A 20,423-nucleotide genomic window follows, 5' to 3' on the forward strand; every position below is an offset into this window, starting at 1 on the left:
AAAAATACCTGTGATATGAGGACAATAATTATGGTAAGGATAATTAAAAATCGGATCTCTCATTACCTATTTAAGCCAATAATTTTATCCTCCGATCAAATAATCATTTTCCCAGAGTTATTACATAGGTACAAAATGGCCTGATTTGAATTTCAGTAACTTCTGGTTTTCCTTTAATGACTAGAGAAATGTTGAAGGCAAAACAAACTAGATTATTAGACTGAATAATCTAGTCATTGATATTTTAAATATGGATACCACTGTATTAAGATTCTCTCTCTCTTTTTTTATGAGTACCATATTCAAGCAACACAATTATTCTAAAAGGTCAGGCTATTCAACTAAATATGAATCAAGACAACAGAAGACAGGACAGATGTTTTGCCTTCTGTTCATTTCAGTTTTGTAAGTGAAAAAACTCGTTAGATCAAATCTTCTTACTTTCCAAGCAAATAAAATAATGGTCTTATCAAATTTTCATATATACACAGTAACAAACACATTTATACAAGTTTGAAGGAGAAAAAGTAGAAGCAGTTTTAAGTAGTCTCCATTCAGCCAATTTACTGGGTTAACTGATGCTCTCCATCTTCTTGGAAAAGCATACTGATGGTTCCTAGGGCAAGCTACATGCTTTCTGTTAATACACTTCTGTCTGGCACACCCTTCGATTTCTACTTGCTGCAATCAATGCATGTTTCCCAAGCTGAGTTGAGTTTGTTTCTATAGTGGGTTGAATAGTATTTCTCAACAATTCATGTTCACTTGGAAGCCAAGAATGTGATCTTACTTGGAAATGATGTCTTTGCAAATGTAATTGAAGTAACTGTTGAGATAAGATCATACTGTATGTCGGTGGGCCCTAAATGAGAGCATGCTTGTAAGAGATACACAGACACACAGAGAAGGCCATGTGAAGACTGAGACAGAGACTGAAGTTTGCTACTGTAAGACAAGGGACACTTGGGCCACCGGAAGCTGGGAAAGTCAAGAAAGGATTGAAGTCTTCCCTAGAGCCTTCAGAGGGAGCATGGTCCTGCTGACACCTTGATTTTGGACTTCCAAGGAGCAGAAATGGTGAGAGGATAGATTTCTGTTGTTTTAAGTCACTCAATTAGTTATAATTTGTTATAGTGGCTCTAGGAAATTAAAAGTTATCAAACAAACTGATTATGCCAGTTGAACTTTTTATCATGATTATACAAACTGTGATAACGTGAGTTTGAAGAGTTGTAGTCTCTGCAAAAATCAAGCTGAACTTTGGAAAGACTAGATAAAAATGTGTTGCTTTTTTTAGGGGAGTATAGCTGGCTGTCAAAAGAGCACTTGACTCTTGATCTTGGGGTTGTGAGTTCGAGCCCCACGCTGGGTAGAGATTATTTAAAAATAAAATCTTAAAAAAAAAGTATATTGCTTTTAAAAAAAATTAAAGGTATTCATAAATTAATTGTGGGCAAAACAGTTCTAAAAGATTGGAGGAAAATATAGCAAAAATCTACAAAAATTCTGTATCCTGGGTTCCCAACTATAGCATGTAATATGATGTTTGCAATTTGTACAAGAAAGATAATTGGAGGACACCTTTAAGTAGACCTTATACTAAAAAGAAAAGACCTGGGTCCTACATTAAATAACTGACAAAGAATACTTATATTATTAGTTAAAATATGTAAAAATTGTTTTTTTTTTAAAGATTTTATTTTTCTGAGAGAAAGAATGTGTGCACCTGAGTAGGGAGAGGGGCAGAGGGGGAAGCAGACTCTCCACTGAACCGAGAGCCTGATGTAGGGATCTGTCTGACCTGAGCCAAAGGCACATGCTTAACCAACTGAGCAAACCAAGTGCCCCTAAGAATGAGTTTTTGGTGCATGATGCCCTGCTTTAAGTGACCTTTTGGATTAACCAAACAACTAAGGGTCTCCAATAAGAGGGCTCTTACTGTACTAGTTGAAAACAAATTTAGAATGTCTAAGCCCAAATAGCTTCAAATACATGTGGTTTTTACCTTGTCATCTCTAACTGCCACAACTCCACAGATGCAGGACTCCAGGTAAAAATTTTCAGCTGACCAGGTTTTGATTCTTTTAAAAGGCCACATCTGTTCAGTCTAATATTCCTTGAATGAAATCCTGGGTTAATACTGCTGGAAGAGATGCATGCCCTATTACATACACATTCACTAATTTTCTAAAACGCAGTTTTTCAGTTACCCTATTAGAAAATAGTATCACTGTATCCTATCAAATTTCGAAGAGAAGCATTTGCTCTTCTTACCACTTTTACATCTGTTTTTTTCTTTTCTTTTTTTAAAACACTGTAGACATAGAATACCTAGTGGTTGACTTTGGGCCTTGCCTGCCTCTCCTTGGAAGAGACTTCAAAATTAATTTTGTACCTTCTACTACTCAGCTATAATGTTATGCTTGAGGAACATAAGGCTATGTCACTGAAAATATTCTTATATTACTGAAAATGTATCTACTATACTGATGATTCATATATTTCTGTCCTAATTACCCTTATAAATATAGAATATAGATTTAACTAGAGACAATGAAATATTTCTTTTCAGAAGGAAATGTTATTTATTTTTTCTAAACAAAAAAGTTAAAAGAAAGCATCAATTATATTACCAGTTAAAATAAAACTTGAAAACTAGCATATTCTCCCAAAATAAGAGCGAAAAATGCTATGGAATAAATAAAATTAATGGCTGTAAGGTATTAACTCAACAAAACCATATTTTACTAAAATATTTTATTGCAATAAGATATTTACTGTCTCAAAATCAATACAAAGTTATTAAAATTATTTACATAAAAATGAATGAACTATGTAGCTAATAATAGCTGTTGAATAAAGAGCATCAGCACAATTTTAGCCTCTAAATCAATACCTAATTTTCTAGGAATTGTTAACAATAGTAAAAAAAAAAAATTACTGATCACGGTTGTTAAATTCACTGATTTCCATAAAAAGAAAAGTCCTTCATCAGGTTTATTTACAATAAATAATTTATACCTTTGAAGAGTAACTGAAGAAAAGTCTGATTCCCTCATCTATACTTCAGTCCACTGAACTTTATGATTAGTTAAGTACATTTTTTTCTAAACTTCACACTTATTTCTCAAACATATTTTTTTCTCAGTATTAATGTCAATGTATATTACATTTCATATAATAGTAAAAAAGTATCTACACTAGTTTTTAGTCAGTTTGGAATTAATATCCACGGTGTAACAAATATTTGCACTTTGTACACTCAGATATGCCCACAAAAACTAGTCTGTTGGTGACTTGACTTTAAAAAAATATATTAAGATGCCAAATAAAACTCTTTTATTATGAAATGAAGACTTTAAGAATATATTTTTATTAGGCATTTTGGTAACAAATCATTACCCTATATGTAGTTGATTTATTCAGTGTATTTTTAAAAGTAAATGAATTCCATTGTAGTTTTTCTGGAAGCAAAAGAAATCACTTCTCCAGTTGCTGAGGAGTACTAAAAGCTTCATACACATTAGCAGCAAAGTCTTTCACTTGCTCCATCATCAACAGATCCTAGCAAAATGAGAGTAAAACATTACAATTTGTAAGAAGTATAGATCATTTGAATCCATATCTGCAATTTGAGCAATGAATTTATCTCTAAGTTTTATGGCATTAAGGCCAAAAAGAAAATCATTTAAAGAAGGAAATACTTTTTCTTATAATAAAGTCTAGGAGATACTTATTGTTTAGGTTCTTATGTGAATGATGGAATGATAAGTACTCAAGTGTGACTTTGAGAAGAAGACCCAAAACAGTCTACAAATGGACTTTTATATGTGCCAAGGGCTAGATACGTTATCTGTTGAATGAATGATTATAGTACTAATACAAATCTAAAGGTACTTTTGCTAGAAGCTGATGTAACATGGTTGTGAGATATATTACTTTTTTAGAAGATCTAACATAGAATACATGTAGCATGTCATATATTATTGCATATATGTACATAACTGCACATAGACACTTTAGAACAAGGGTTCTTAAGAGATTTGTAAATGTAAGAATAAGAAAAAATTACACATTTTTATTTTCATTAACCTTTAACTAAAACCTAGTATCTTTCAGTTATGAAACTGCCAACCAACTGTGATAGTATTAGCATGGCCTATGACTTTGTCTTCAATAGGAATCAGACATTTTCATGTACAATAGTTGTGGAAGTTGCATGAACTGCTGTTATAGCTTGTTGTTTAATGCATGAACAAAAAAGCAATACTGCTTCTTCATAAATTTGATTTTAAAAAGCATTTTGAAAACTGTTTATAATTGGTTTTCTTTAAAACCCATGTATTTTGTAATACGCATTTATAGATATTTTTCAGAGAAGGGGCCCGTAGGTTTCACCAGATTGTGAAAAGATCCACGACACAGAAGCATTGGAGTGCCCTGGTGAACATCAGAGAAACAGTAAGTGAAACTGTCCTTTGTGTTCTCTCTTAAGTATCAGAAAACCCAAGTGATCTGTAGACAAATCTTGATCTCAATAAATTCATGATTAAATTCTCTGAAGGCAATGTGGCATTTTAACTCACAGAAATTATGGTTAAAAGAACTGGTGGGAGTCTTGTCAATCAATAGTGTGGTATATTAGTTTGATCTACATTCAGTCACACTCAAAAACTTTAAACAATATCAAGGGTGTTTTTATTAGATTGAAATCTTTTGTTTTCATTATAAATTATTCAGATTTTAATTAATGTAGTATATGAATTACTTAAGGATTGAAGCTGGTGGTGGTATATTATGTATGCCTGGTTGTATTTCTCACTTGTTGCCAAGACGAACAGCCTACTGACGAAACTAGAGACTTTTATGAAAGTGGAGAAAGGTAAAGTGAAGGTTTAAATGCCAGAAGTTACAACCTTTTTCTCTCACTGATACTAAAAATTTAAACTAAGTTTTTGATTAAAAAAATTGAGCTGAAATTAAACTTTAAGTGAAAGGAGATCAGTCTCATTCACTCATCCTTCTGCAATCTGAATGTCTAACTGTCACGGGTGAGAAAGATGACACAAAAGACTGAAGAGAACAGTGAGGGAAAATAAGCATGCGAAGGACAAACTGATGAAACTATACACAGAAAGAAAGAAACACAATCTGTGGTCTCAGTGCTTTTCACATTCCCAAGTGGATAGTACAAGGAATATAATCTGACTTGTCTGAGACACAGGTTACTGAGAAGATGCCATCCTGATACTTCAGCCTTAGCGTCTCCTCACTGTCCATTATTGCAGTAGTTTGGAATTGAGGTGTATTGCAAACAAGTTTTACTTTTTTTTTTTTTTCCTTTTAAGTAGTTCCATGACTAGTGTGGAGCCCAACATGGGGCTTGAACTCATGACCTGCAGTCAAGACCTGAGCTGAGATCATGAGTTGGAGGCTTAACTGACTGAGCCACCCAGGCACCCCGCAAACAAGTTTTTACTTCTAATACAAGTTTTAGTCTTTTAAACCAAGTTTTCTAATCCAAGTTTGCAAGTGACTCAGAAAAAAACCCAAAAAACTACGTAGATTCAAAGTTACTATTTCAATAATAGTAGTCTTAATGCATTCCAAAATGCTTTTCTAGGAAAGGATGGAGTTATATGTAGTACTGTCTTATGCCACTTTTCATGAGATTATTGGTACACTATTAACAGTCATATTTATTAAATCTAAAATGTTTTACTTCTCCACAAAATTTTTTTAGTTTTCCTCAAAATTTGTGGAACTGGATTACTGATCTCACAGCTCAATCTTATCACCAATAGTTTAATGCAAAACATTAACACAATAAGTTCAATCGACCACCAGAATGTAAGTGGACTAAAAATGCAGGCTAATTGCTGTTGAACCTAACAAGGAGAAAGGTATTCCCAACCTCATAAATTTGCCATGATACACTATTGCTCTCATGGGGCATTCTACCACACTCTATGTGTGATTTTAGGTTTTTGGTTTCTTTGAACATAAATATCACAGGAGAGAAATGTAATTTTATTTAAGACAAATATAACCACAACCAAAGATACAATTTTTTTTTTATAATACCCCCAAACTTTCTTCTTACCTGAACAAAATGACTAGGTGTTTCACTGCAAACTGAATGGATCTGTCCATTTACTATTGGAATTATCTTAGCTAGTGGCAAGCTGACACTGGAAAGACTGAAAAATCATCATAGTAATAATTATTTTCTGAAATTTTCTTATGGGAACTTAACATTTTAATTATAGTGCAATACAGTCACTGAAGAATACTCACAAAAACATATTAAGAAAATAAAAATCATACATAATTCTACCCCCTAGAAATAACAACTGTAACTGACATCATGGTTAGTTTCTTCCAGTAATTTTTATACATATCTATGCTTTTTTGTGTGTTTTTTAAACACAAGACTGTAACCTCCCCAGCAATATTGTTTTGTATTTTTATTATTATGTCATCAACATTTTTCCATCTTACTAAAAGTTCTTCTAAAGTTTTTATCTAGTTTTTAATGATTATAAAGCTAATTCATCTTCTAGCTGTGACAATTTAGATCTAGCTCTTTGGAGTTGGGTGTTTAAGTTTTTGCCTCATTTTCCTTAAATAGTTTCTTGTATTAACACAGAATTACTGGGTCAAAGGATAGGATTATTTATTTATTTGTTTGAGAGAGAGCAGAAATTGGGGGAGAGACAGAAGGAGAGAGAGTCCAAGCAGCCTCCCACTGAGGGCAGAGCATGAGGTGGGGCTTGGTCTCAGGATCCTGAGATCATGACCTGAGCCCAGATCAAGAGTTGGATGTTTAACTGACTGAGCCACCCAGACGTCTCAAGTGTATGAATATTTTTAAGGTTTATAATATATATTGAAAGATGCCCACTGCTTCTCCAGCAGTGTGTGAGAAAACCTGCTCCATTATGCCTCTTTCTACATCAAGCATTAGTTTTTAAAAAAATCTTGATAAAAAAGTCTTGATATGTCTGATAGATCAAAATAGTATCTTACAGTTTTAGTCTGTGTTTCTCTCAATTACTAGCAATGTTGAATGTTTCTCCTCCCTACTCCAGTGAGCTACACCATTATCTATCTGGCTATATAAGAGGAGACTTAGGCACTTCTCTATCCTGACTATATCAAATCCCTCCACAATCCTAAATATTACCCAAGTGGGTCTACCTCTCCCTACGGCCAAACCTAATCCAGGCTAAGCAGTTTCTCTTGTCTGGACTATAGCAGTGACCTTCTAACTTGTAAGTGCTTAACAATCATTTTTTTGGTGAATAAATGAATGTGTGATTATGGATGATATAGTGACTGTTAAATGATGAAACAATTTGTAAACAATGATGAAATAATTTTTGTGTGTGGGTTACAGACGTAGGTTTATTACATTAAATGAAACACTTCATATATTTATACCTGAGGCTACACTAGAAATTTCCTTTTAAACATCATGAAAATGCTGAAGCTATGTTGTCTGATCAGTATGCTACGCCGAGATTTGAGGCAATGCATAAAAAGAAAAAGCAATGTAGAGATTTATGTGTTCCTGAGAAAATTACACATTATTGTCTTTTATGATAGCATTTTCCCAAGTCTGTCATGTTTTTAACCTGCTTGATGTCTCTCTTTGTACATTAATTTTTCTTCAATAGAAACTGAAGATACCACTATCATACAGGTCTGTGAGATTAGGTAACATGTCTGTTTTACTCACTGTATTATCCCAGTACTTAGTAAAGGGCCTGATGCACAGTATGTGCTCAATATGTACTTGCTGAATCAATTAATAGACGTCTTCATTAATCCACTGCTATATCCCACCCCGATTCTCCTTTCCCACTTCCTTCTCCACAGAGCAATCCAAGTGATCCTACAATGTAAATTCCATCATGTAACCCTCCAGCCACTTCCCTTGTGGTTCCCCAGCACTCTCAGGATGACAACCGTAATCTGTATGTGCTCAATTCTCCAACTTGATCTCACAATTCCCCTTTTCCTATTCACCTGTTCATTTGTTTTTATTGTTTAAACCTCCTGGATTTTTTGGCTATGTGTATAGTACAGAAGGGTCTAAATTTATTATTATTTTACATTAGTCACTATAAAATGACTAATCTTACTGTTTACTAAATAATACATATCTTCCTCACCTTCATCATGTACTAATTTCCTGTATATTTTAGAACCTGTTTCTGGATTTTACATTCTATTCTTTTCTATTGGTTTATCTATTATGAATAACATATTATTCTAATAATTTCACCTTATATGTTTTATAAGGAAAGTATATTTGTTGCTTACTTTTCAATAATTTTTGAGTATTATATATTATGTGCATGTTATATGGGAATATATACATATTAATACACACACACACACATATAATTTGAGTTTGTATTAGCATCACTTTTCAGTTGATTCTCTTAAAGGTTCTAGACCATTTTGTCTCCTTGCCAATAACTGAAAATCTATTTTCTTGACTTACAGTGATGGCTAGAACTTTCACTACATTTTAAATAAAAGGAATAACATAAGGCATAGTGGAAATATTTCTAGTATTGAATTATGGAGTATTAAGTTGATTATTGATACAGAAGAGAAAAAACTTAAGACAGGAGATATATACTGAATACCTAGTGTGTGTAATGAAATATGCAAGGGCATTAGATAATCTCTGACTTTGAGAGAAGCATTAAAATATAACTGAGGAACATGATTCTAGGTGAAAAATGTAGGTTGTATGGGAAAGTAAAATATGGAAAACTGTAGGAGTTTAAAACAACTGTTACAATTCTTTATCCCTACTCAGGAAATAACTAACACCTTGCTAGACAGAGATTACACTGAAGTTTTATTAATTGGAACAACCTGATTTAGGGAGTACACAGGGGCTGAAATTTATTTTTGTATAACTTAAAGAAATCTAAAAAAACTTTAGGGTGATATTTAAATTGTTAAAGAAAATAAATGTTATTGCTCTAAGTATTCCAATTCCTCAATGTTAATTGCAAATTATTCTTTTTTATACAATAAAGAAGGGTTCCAGAGAACTGAGTAAATAATTTCTTACCCTATATATTTATGAATTAAATTGGACATTACATATACATACTGCATATCACTTACTGTTTCTTTTCATTTTAATGGACTAGTTTATAGTCAGTTAACATTGGTTTAGTACTTATTGTTTTCTGAATCTAGTATAAAAATCTACAAAATAGGTTATTAAAAAGTATAAATTCTGCTAGGACACCCAAAATATTCATGCCAAAATAAGAATATAATAAAACCATATGATACATTTTAGCAGTATGACTATATGACTTAGAAATAATTGTGATTAAAATTACTAACAATTGCACTAACTAAATACTCCTGATCCTACAATAAGAGCTAAAAATGAATACATTATATAGTTGTAGAAGTAAGAGATAATTCATCAAATGGGAATTTATAACAAGACTGCTTGGTTATTTTAATGTCCAAACTATTGAATTATGTGGGCCAATTATGGCTTATAGTAATTAAATACATTTTCAGTTTTATATTCTAAAGAATTAAAAAAAAACCAACCCATGAACTGGAACTGGAACTTGGCCTACAGAAAGGTAGTTTCACTATTTATTTCCATATAGTGGCAAAATTTGGGGAAGAAATGAAATTTTTAATATTGAATCCAGAAGGAGCTTCTACAGAGTCATTGGTTTAAGGGAGTTTAATTTGTTGACAAATGATCAATCAAATTTATCCTCTAAGTTTTTTTAATTACCTGGAACAAAAATAAACACATCCAAAGCACTCTTTTTTTAGAATATTCATTAGACACATAACATTTTTTGTCATCTTACCTACTCATGGAGTTGCTATGTTGAAGGTCCTGTTCAGTAGGTCGAAAGAACTCAGCCATATTGTCTAGCAGTCTGCTAAAACCTCGGTTTAAACATGTATTCAAAACTGTACTAAAATCTGGACTATACAAAAGAAGAAGGATAAATTGCTTTTTAGATTCTCAATGGAAAAGGAAATAAATTCAGTAACTATGTTATCTTTGACAGCCACCAATATTTCTAGTTACAAACTACTTTTTATAGCCTAAAACACTGTAAGATTATATCAAGGAGCTAATCTTTAGCAATGAAGCATAAAAAGTGAGATTATTATTTAGCACAACACAATGATTTTATGAATTTTTTTAATATCATCCAGCATTTTGTACAATGCCTTTTTAAAAATATCAATAACAGTATTACTTCTCTTCAGGGAAATTTTTTTTTTAAAGATTTTATTTATTTATTTGACAGGGAAAGAGAGAACATGAGCAGGGGGAAGGGCAGACAGAGGGAGAGGGATAAGCAAGCTCCCCGCTGAGCAGAGTCTAATGTCAAGAGGCTTGATCCCAGGACCCTGAGAGCAGGAGAGCAGGACCCGAGCTGAAGGTAGATGCTTAACTGACTGAGCCACCCAGGCCCTCTTTAGGAAACTCTTGAAGAGGAATCATCTTATAGTCACAGATATTGGTTTGCTTTACATACTGTGTCATGACATCCCAGTGAGACAGAATATTTTATTATCATGTACAGATGAGAAAATGGATACTTAAGAGATGAAGAAATTTGTCCAAAGGTATGTAATTAGTAAATGGGAGAGCTAGAATTTGAACCCAGGCCTTTTTGATCTTAAAGTTCAAGCTCTTTTTGTTACATTATGTAAGTATCTCACAAAACCTCTTTTTTTTTTTTTTTTTTTTTTAAAGTAGGTTCCATGCCCAACTTGGAGCCCAGTGTGGGGACTGAACTTACAACCTTGAGATCATCTATCCAAAAAGGATAGCGAAAGAGCTGAGATCAAGAGTTGGATGCTTAACTTACTGAGCTACCCATGAGCCCCAAAACCTCTTTGATATAAAGAATAATATATATCTGTTATAAAGTTAGAAAATAACCTAGTTGAACAGATTAGTTTGATCTTTGACATCCAGAAATCTCAAGTGCATGGGAGTGTTGGGCAAAGGGCTATATATTTGGGAATTATTAGCATACAGATAGTTGTTAAAGCAATGGGGGAATATGAAATTATTTGGGACATCTGAGGATGAAATAAGAACAAATACCTTAGAAAACTAATGTTTGTAAGAAAGACGGATAAAGAGGAAACTAAGAAGAAATAATCTGAAAATGTGGAGAGAAATCAGGAGATTATGGTCATGGAAGCCACTTGAGAAAAGAATTTTAAGAAAGGCTTGATCAACAGTGTTAATTATCAGAGAATGGCCAAGTAAGATGAACATTTCTGACTGGATTTGGCAAGAGATCAATGATGACCTTTTCTAGAAGAACTTCGTTGAGTGATTTGGTGGAAACTGGAATAAGAAAATATGTGGAAATGGCTATTGCAGAAAATCAAGAGACTAGAACTTGATGAATCATACAGTAGATTCAGTAGCTGAGTTAAACTTCAAATTTGCTGATTTTTGTCATGATCATGAAAATATAAGTAGAGGCTATAATTTCCTCAGAAAATAAAACTAGAGAAAATGGTTCTAAATTATCTTGAGGATAAAAGAAACTTTGATATATTAACCACTTAAGATAAGACTGGTACTACTACTCAGATTCCACAATGATAAAATCACCTCAAAGAGTTTAAGTGGCTCAACCCATGCTGAACAGCTAATGAACAGGAAAACCAAAACAGAATCTAGGTCTTCCAGTCTTCTATTGCATAGTCTGATGCTTTCTCCATTTCTAACACTCTGGTTGTCTTCTGGGTGACTTAAAACAGTAATACTCAATTTGGGGAAGATGTGAAATTTTTATCCCTCAAAGTTTTAGGGACATTATAGTCTATCCTGAGAGGATTAGAGGATTAGGGGGAGTATTCTCAAAACTGAGTGTGTGTGTGTGTTTCCGGGGGGGGGGGAGTATACACACATCGCATATGTGTGCATGTGGTATATATGAGGACTACCTGGAGCTGCCTACCTCTGGCTTGAAAGTGCACTTCTCCCCAACTCCTCAAGTCAGTATCAAGTGATTTCAAGTTGGTAGTCAGAACTGCTGCCGCTACAATTTCAGTTTCTGGTTTGTTTGTTTGTTTTACAGAGCTAGTTGTTAAACATTTACTAATACACTGGGTATATCAGAATCACCCCTGAGAGCTTTTCTCAAAATATAAATACTTACTATCTTCTAGTCCCTCATCTAGTATTTCAGAATCTCTGGGCTAAGGAAGTAGCTTGAGGAAGGCATGGACATCTTGATAAAAATCTGTTTCTCTCATCACTTTAATAAAAGAAACATTAGATAGGAAATCCTACCTAAAGACAGGGAACAGATTCAAAATGTAATTTTAACAAGAGACTACATTGCATATGTCGTTTAAGAAAAGCTAAAAAACAGTCGTAAGTACATTCAAAATAGAAACACATGTTTTCTGTTACATGCAGCATACATACCTTTCCAACATGTCTCTAGTTTCATTGAGTAGTTTAATAGTGGTAACATCTCTAGGAGAAAGCCCGCAGGCCTGTGAAATTAAAATGCTATACTTTAGGGTTTCAAATATTAGCACAAAGTTATGACGAAACTAATCATATTAAAAACCCCAAGAGTTCAGGAAATCTACAAGTCTATGTTTTATTAAAAATCAAGAAATGAGTTTTTTAAACTCAAGAAAACTGTAAAAGTTCATATGTACAGGTGAGTACTATTTAAAGCACGAGTCAGAATCTTGGTTATTGTAAATAATGTTGCAATAAACATAGGAGTGCATATATAAAATTAGTGTTTTTGTTTTCTTTGAGTAAATACTCAATAGTAGAATTACTGACTCATACAATACACACACACACACACACACACACACACACACACACGTGTGGGAATATTACACAGCCATAAAAAAGGATGAGAAGATACAGTTTAAGACAACATAGATAGACGTAGAGGGTATTGTGCTAAGTGAAGTAAGAAAAAAAATACAATATGGTATCACTCATATGTGGAGCACAAAGAAATGAATGAAACAAGAAGCAGAATATGACCTACAAATATAGAGAACAAACTGATGGTTGCAGAGGGGAGGGTTGTGAAGGGCTGAGCAAAACGGGTGAAGGGAGTGGGAGATAAAGCCTCCAGTCATGGAATAAGTAAGTCATGAAAATAAAAAGCACAGCATCAGGAATATAATCAATAATATTATAATAGGGATGTATGGGGACAGATAGAAATTATACTTGTGGTATAGCATAATGTATAGGTTTATGGATCACTATTTTTTTTTAAGATTTTTATTTATTTATTTGACAGATAGAGATTACAAGTATGCAGAGAGGCAGGCAGAGAGAGAGAGGAGGAAGCAGGCTCCCTGCTGAGCAGAGAGCCTGATGTGGGGCTGGGATCACTATTTGTACCTATGAAACTAATGTAACATTGTGTGTCAACTATACTAAAAAAATGAGTCGAAGTAAAGTTATACTTTGTAAGGTCCTTGTTTATTTGGCCCCTCTTGAGCACATTTCTAAAATATATTTACAAAGAAAAAGAGTCCTTTGAGGTTCCAGAGGCCTGGGATTTTTTTTTCTTTAATTGGTAAGACATTTTATCAAAATCTCCGTGTCTTTTTTCATCAAGTCTAGTCTAGTCTGGGGCTCTGTGTGTCCTTTCAGTCTAAAGTTTCAGGGTTTAATTCAGTTCAGGTAAGATTGGGTCTGTCATTCCTTTCTTCACCTGTTCTTTGAACCATTTTCTTTTTCAGTTCCACTGCTGAAATTTAAAATTTGGAAACCGTTTTAGCATTCCATAAAGTTTTTTTAATATTGCATCTTCTTGAGAAGAATTTATAAGTTTTCTCCTTTTTCTTTCATTAATTCTGTTTCATCTATTCGCTTATTCAGTTTAGCCTCCATCCTGTAGGTCATGGGGTTCCCCTAAATGGCTACAACCCTTTTTTTTGGCCTAGTCATGAAGGCAAGGTCTCTGGACACCCAAACAGGACTATCTTTGGGGATGGAAATACAGCTGGGATTGAAAACCATGGTAGTCTTTGTTCTAATGGGGCTTCTAGGACAAAGTATAGTTTAGAAGCCTCTTGGGTTTAAGGTTTCTCCAGTTGTCAAGTGAGATATTCTTCTCTTAACTGTAAAGAATGGTATAACCTGCTTACATATGAAAAAACCCCAATATTTTAAAATGAGATATATAACCTGCAATCTTTGACATTTTTCTTCTTTTTTAAATTTTATTTATTTATCTCTACTCCCAACGTGGGGCTCAACTCATGACCTGAGATCAAGAGCTGCATGTTCCACTGACTGAGCCAGACAGGAGCTCCAACATTTTTCTTATCTTAATCAATGAATAATTTAAATCACAACTGCCCAGGACACACCTGTATGGAGCAACACCATAGTTGATAACTGTTAGATCAGGCCTTATTTGTTTCTCAAGTGTATGACTAAAATTTCCTTTAGTCCATTTTGATATTGCCTTCATTGATTTATTTAAAAAGCAGATTGTGTAATTGTAATATTGGTCTGGTTAAAATTTGTCTTTTTCTATAAATTGAAGTTCATGATCTTGATCATGATCTTGTCCCAGCTATCAGCTCTATCTTCTGCTACTTGGTCTCATATAATGTAGTTTAGCCACATAAACTGAACTTGTCTCATGAGTTCCTCCAAATATAATGAACAGGTTTTATTCATTTTTTATATGAATCATATATCACAGTGTCTTTCACATAACTAATACTCAATAAAAATTTGCTGAAATCTAAAATTATGTTTCTAATTAGAAATCAGTCATAATTGCTGTTTTCTAAATTAATGAAGTTTTATTTAAGTTACTGGAATACAGGCCTTTTATTTTATTTTTCTTTAAAGATTTTATTTATTTATTTGACAGAGAGAGAGACAGCAAGAGAGGGAACACAAGCAGGTGAAGTGGGAGAGGGAGAAGCAGGCTTCTAGCTGAGCAGGGAGCCCGATGCGGGGCTCAATGCGGGGCTCGATCCCAGGACCCTGAGATCATGACCTGAGCTGCAGGCAGATACTTAACGACTGAGCCACCCAGGTGCCCCGGAATAAAGGCCTTTTAATCACAAATCTTTCAAGAACCTCAGAAATCTAAATTTCAAGAGATAGTAGAAAAATTTTTAAAATATAGAATAACTGGTTTGGTTAAATGTTTATGAATTAGTCACCTGAACTGCTAATGGAGTTTCTTCATCTGGCATCATATAATGGCATAATAAAGATTTGGATCCATCTTTATTAATCCAAGAAGAAGATTTATGCTGTTCAACTAGATTTCTGATTTCTTTTAGTTTTTGTTCCAAGTCCAAAAGAGACAAAGAATGTTTAAGAGAAACGCTAGAAACAGAGAAAAGGGAACTGGGATAAATTGAAACTATACAACACATCCTATACACACTCTTTTTTAAACAGATTACTCTCTGAGATCCAGTCAAACCTGAAACTGCTGACTGAAATCACTAGAGTAGATTAAGAAATCAGTCATCAGTTAAGTGTCATTATTACAGAGCCACATCAAGTCTTGCTGTAGATTTCAAAAGAAAATTCCCACTGTAATTATAGATAGTACTAGTATAAATGGAAGATAAAAGGCTCAGAGGCAGATTTTAAAGTAGGTATTTTATGTTATGACCCAAATATTTCTGGTTTGTTTGGAAGTCAATCAATAAACCATTAAACATTAAACCTATTCCCTTAGTATCAAAGGTTAGCACTAATGCAGAAAATGGATACACAATGCAGTATCTCAGGACTGTTTCTATATAAGGTTACAAAGAATTTTACAAACTACCATTTGTCAAATCACCAGCTTCACTAGAACAATTCTAATTTTTCTTTTATTCACCAGAATCAGGAAGTCAGAGAAGCCAAAGCAAAATGCCTTACCTTCCTAAAATCTTCTGCACAGCTTGTTTAATGACTGTGATCAATTCTGTTAGGCCTATTAAAGGAAAAACAAACATAAAAGCCTTGTTCACTTTAAATTCCTCAATAATAAAAATGAACAAATTAAAATTAGTTTCCAGGTCACAAATAATCTCACCATCTCCAAGGAGGTGCTGAATACTTGACAAATATTGCTGTTGGACATCTGGGGGAGCAAGAACTGTCTGTACAAAATAGAAACAAGGTTAATTTATCTAATATTATTAGTAAATAATATTTACTTACTATAAATATATACCAGATAAGTTTACTATAAAGTGTAACTTGAGCTGAGATTTTTCAGGACCTGAAATGATAGAAAAAATAATATTCTTTAACCTAACAAAAAGTCTAGTTTCAAAATATGAAAAATAATGCTAGAAGTTTATATAATCACATGAAATATAAAGATACTTATTTTATAGAAATTATCAGGGTAAGTAATATTCAGTTAAATCCAGTTAAATCTTAATACAAAGGGCATTATGTATGTTAAGTCTATGAAACTTACAGTGCCATTTTTGCCAACTGCTGCATTATCCAGGTAAATATATCCACCAATTATGTTTAACTGGACTCGCAAAAGAACCACCAGCATACAAGTACTGTATACTGCTACGATACTTCTTGTGAAACCTTCACAGAGAAAAGATAACCATTTGGTACTATTATTAAAACAAACAAATACGTAAAATCACAAACTATCCCTATGGTTACTCTTTTTTACAAGATGACTTTAAGAAATACATTTGCAACTGTTTTAAGTACAAAAATATGTCAATTCAAAATATTCATTGTCTATCTCCTTACAACTTGTTTAATGTAAATTAGGTATGATCTCTTAATTGAAACAATAACTAATAAAAGCAATTATCAATATATTGAGTAAAGAGTTATTTATTATTATTAGCTTAGAAAAGAGAACACAAAAAACCTGGGAAACACTGAGATTTGCAGCCTCAGAACTCTGAGCTGTTCAGGAAGCTAGCTGAGAGCTGAGAGTAGAGGGCTGAGCATGGAAGAACTCCAGTTTGCAATAGCAGGTAAAGGAGGCTGAGACCATCTAAGAGCTGGAGAAAAGTACAGATGGGGGACACCCAGAGACTAGCTTCAACAGCAGCCTGGGACAGAGTGTTCAAAACAGAGGAGAAAGCAAAGGTGTTAAATGCTGCCAAGAGGTCTAGAAGGAGGAAAATGTCCGGTAGATTTAGTAACACAGAAGTTACTATTGGTGCTTGTGAGATATATTTGGGTGGAGACACAGAAGTGGGAGTCAGGCTTTAGGGTGTCAAGGAATGAGTGTGAAGGAAGAATGTAGAAGTCTTTGGTATTATATAAGGGGTGGTTGAAATAGAGTACTATAAAGGTTTAATTTATTTTTAAATAGGCAAAGCTAAAGCATGATTTAGTTGATAAGGATCATATGAATGGATGGGAAAATGTAGGAATGCTTGGTAGTATAAAGTACTGAGACCTGTGTGTATAATCTGTATACACTATATACTCTGCCCCTCCTGGTCTCCTCACGCACTCTTTCTCTCCCTCTCTCTCAAAAAAAAAAAAAAAGGGCATAATAGTATAGGTATCAGTACCTAATGTAGGCATATGTGGTCTAGGACAGGTTTACATATCATAATAATAACAACAGTAATACTACCACCACCACTAATATTTCCTGAATACTTTCTAGGACCAGATATTGGTCAACTTGCTTTATGAGAATTATTTAATGTGGACAACTTTATGAGGTAGAAAAGGGTCATCCACATAAAAGAGTGAGTATAAAAATTTTCCTTTATATGTATTTTAAAGATGTGCTGTGACACAAAGTAGGAAGACTTACTTATTATCTTCAGATCCTCCCATATTTCCAACTTGTTTGAAGGCCTAATGAAGAAAATATAAAGAATAGTAATCAGGTGATCTAATAGAAATCTTAGAACTTTATTATCTTTATTATAATTAATTTTATTTTATTACAGGATAACTATAGGAACTATAGGAAACAAAGCTCACAAAATATATTAAGTATAGTAAAAAAGCAACTGTAATTTCAGTAACCAATGATGACAACCATTTTCACAGGGCATCTGAGTATCTCAAAGCGTCTTCCTTCAGCCCAGGCCATGATCGCAGGGTCCTGGGATTGAGCCCAGCACTGGGCTCCCTGCTCAGAGGAGTCTGCTTCTCCTCTACTTCTGCCTCTTCCCTCTGCTTATGCTTGCTCTCTCTGCATCTCTCTCTCAAATAAATAATAAAATATTAAAAAAAACCAAAACCCACAACCATTTTCACTAGTGTATTGGTATATATCCTTCTGGTTTTTATCCTCCTTCTGAGCATATGCATATATACCATAAAATCATATAGGAAAATCAAGAAAAGTGTTTATTTCTTTCCCTCATTTACCATTTCACAAATAATGAAGCATGTCAGTAATCCTTCAAAGGTAAATAATAAAGTATTTTTTGTTTTAAAATATCATTATAAACATAAGAATTTAAATATATACAAATATATATTTAATGTTTGACTCACTGTATTTATTATTCTTATTGGTGTTCAAATTGCCTGTCTTTGACCCAATATTGTGGGTGCTATTTCAGATTGGTTCCTGAATCCTTTTGACATTACCCTACTAGTTTTTGATAGCTTCCTTGCTTATTGATAAGAAAAGTTGTTCTGGGTTCACCTTTTTTTTTTTTTTTTTAAAGATTTATTTATTTATTTTAGAGAGAGAGAGAGTGCATAAGTGGGGAGAGGGAAGGGACAGGGGGACAGGGAGAAAAAGAAATCTCAACCAGATACCCCATTGAGCATGGAGTCCTTTGTGGAGCTAGATCTCAGGACCCTGAGAACATGACCTGAGCCAAAATCAAAAGTTGGACACTCAACCAACTGAGCCACCTACCACTCCATGGGTTCATCTTGTTCAATTTTTGCTACAGACCTGAAATAACCCTTTCTCCAAGAATCCTGCTTCCAGGACGCCTGGGTAGCTCATCAGTTAAGTGTCTGCCCTTGGTTCAGGTCAAGATCCCAGGGTCCTGGGATGGAGTCCTACAGCAGGCAGCCTGCTTCTCCTTTTGCCGGCCACTCCCCCTGCTTGTGCTCCTGCTCTCTCTCTGACAAATAAATAAATAAAATCTTTAAAAAAAAAAAAAAAGAGTCCTGCTTCTTTGTAGCAGAAAATGATAGTCTGTAACTACGATCTCTGATTAAGGATATTAATTGCTACTAAGCCCTTTTGGTAGACTAAGCTAGTAACTGTGTTAAAACTCCAGGGGTTTTTAACTTCATCTCCTTGATCTTACATCTATTTCTTTTTGCCTACACTAGCAATCAATGAAACCAATGTAATTACTAATTTGCTTCATCCTTCCCTCTATGAACAACAGTCTCAGAACAGCAATAGCAATATTGAAGAGTTTTAAGGATTTGGTACCTGGTATAGTTTCTATCTTTGTGGTTCCAACAGCAACTACACATTTAGGTTGGTTTATTTTAACATCTCTTCCTAGACATTGTTTTGTAAACACTAAATATAGTTTTATAAATATATAAAACATTTACATGGTTCCAAAGTCAAATTTACACAGCACAGTATATTCAAGTAAGTCTGTTCATATTCCCTTTTATTCTCTCCCTTCTTCATAGGTGACTATTAAAAATTTTTACTTTTGGGGCACCTGAGTGGCTCAGCGGGTTAAAGCCTCTGCCTTCGACTTGGGTCATGATCCCAGGGTCCTGGGATCGAGTCCCGCATCGGGCTCTCTGCTCAGCGGGGAGCCTGCTTTCTCCTCTCTCTCTGCCTACTTGTGATCTCTGTCTGTCAAATAAATAAATAAAATCTTAAAAAAATTTTTTTTAACTTACCATTGTTTTGCCTTATATATGCAATTTGCCCTCTTAGATAAATGGTAGCATACTATACACATTTTCTTTAGCTTTAAAGTATATATATAACAATATATCCTGGAGATCATTCCATAGGAATACACAGATAATAGCCATCTTTTTTTTTTTTTTTTTTTTAACCATGGCATAGTGCTCCACTGTGTGGATATATCACGTAGATGGAGTTCAGTGCTTTTCAAACCATCTATATGGAAGGACCAGTTTTATTTTTCTTTTTTATTTCCAATCTGTCACAGACTAGCACTTTTGTAAAATACAATAAAAATAAATTAGAAGGAAAATGAAATAAAAAGCCACAAAGATATACAAACTACAAACCCATATTCTTTATTATTATATTTAGACATAAATTTACATTTTAGTAAAAAGTTGAATTACCATTACAATTGTGGCATATAACTAGCTTCTTATCTTTCTTTGCCATTGAACTGACTCTAGAGTTCAGTTATCCCCTTCCTAGATGACACAGGTTCAAGACATATGGTGTACATCCTGCAAGGTCCTTAAATCATGAAATAAG

At 33.8% G+C, this 20,423-nt stretch overlaps 1 protein-coding gene across 1 annotated transcript in view; it reads right to left on the bottom strand.

Moving 5' to 3' along the window:
• Window positions 1–3,324: 3,324 nt before the first annotated feature.
• PEX3 (peroxisomal biogenesis factor 3) overlaps window positions 3,325–20,423 on the bottom strand; it is a 33,015-nt gene continuing 15,916 nt past the window's right edge. The window contains exons 4-12 of the mRNA XM_080805145.1: window positions 17,829–17,872; window positions 16,497–16,621; window positions 16,104–16,170; window positions 15,947–16,001; window positions 15,229–15,397; window positions 12,482–12,552; window positions 9,876–9,998; window positions 6,104–6,200; window positions 3,325–3,564 (exon numbers count right to left, since the gene is read on the bottom strand). Of these exons, the coding sequence (XP_080661271.1) occupies window positions 3,481–3,564; window positions 6,104–6,200; window positions 9,876–9,998; window positions 12,482–12,552; window positions 15,229–15,397; window positions 15,947–16,001; window positions 16,104–16,170; window positions 16,497–16,621; window positions 17,829–17,872 (835 nt within the window). The 3' untranslated portion in view covers window positions 3,325–3,480. The remainder of the gene's footprint in view (window positions 3,565–6,103; window positions 6,201–9,875; window positions 9,999–12,481; window positions 12,553–15,228; window positions 15,398–15,946; window positions 16,002–16,103; window positions 16,171–16,496; window positions 16,622–17,828; window positions 17,873–20,423) is intronic.

Source organism: Martes martes (assembly GCF_963455335.1).
Source record: "Martes martes genome assembly, chromosome: 6".
NCBI classification, from domain to species: domain Eukaryota; kingdom Metazoa; phylum Chordata; class Mammalia; order Carnivora; family Mustelidae; genus Martes; species Martes martes.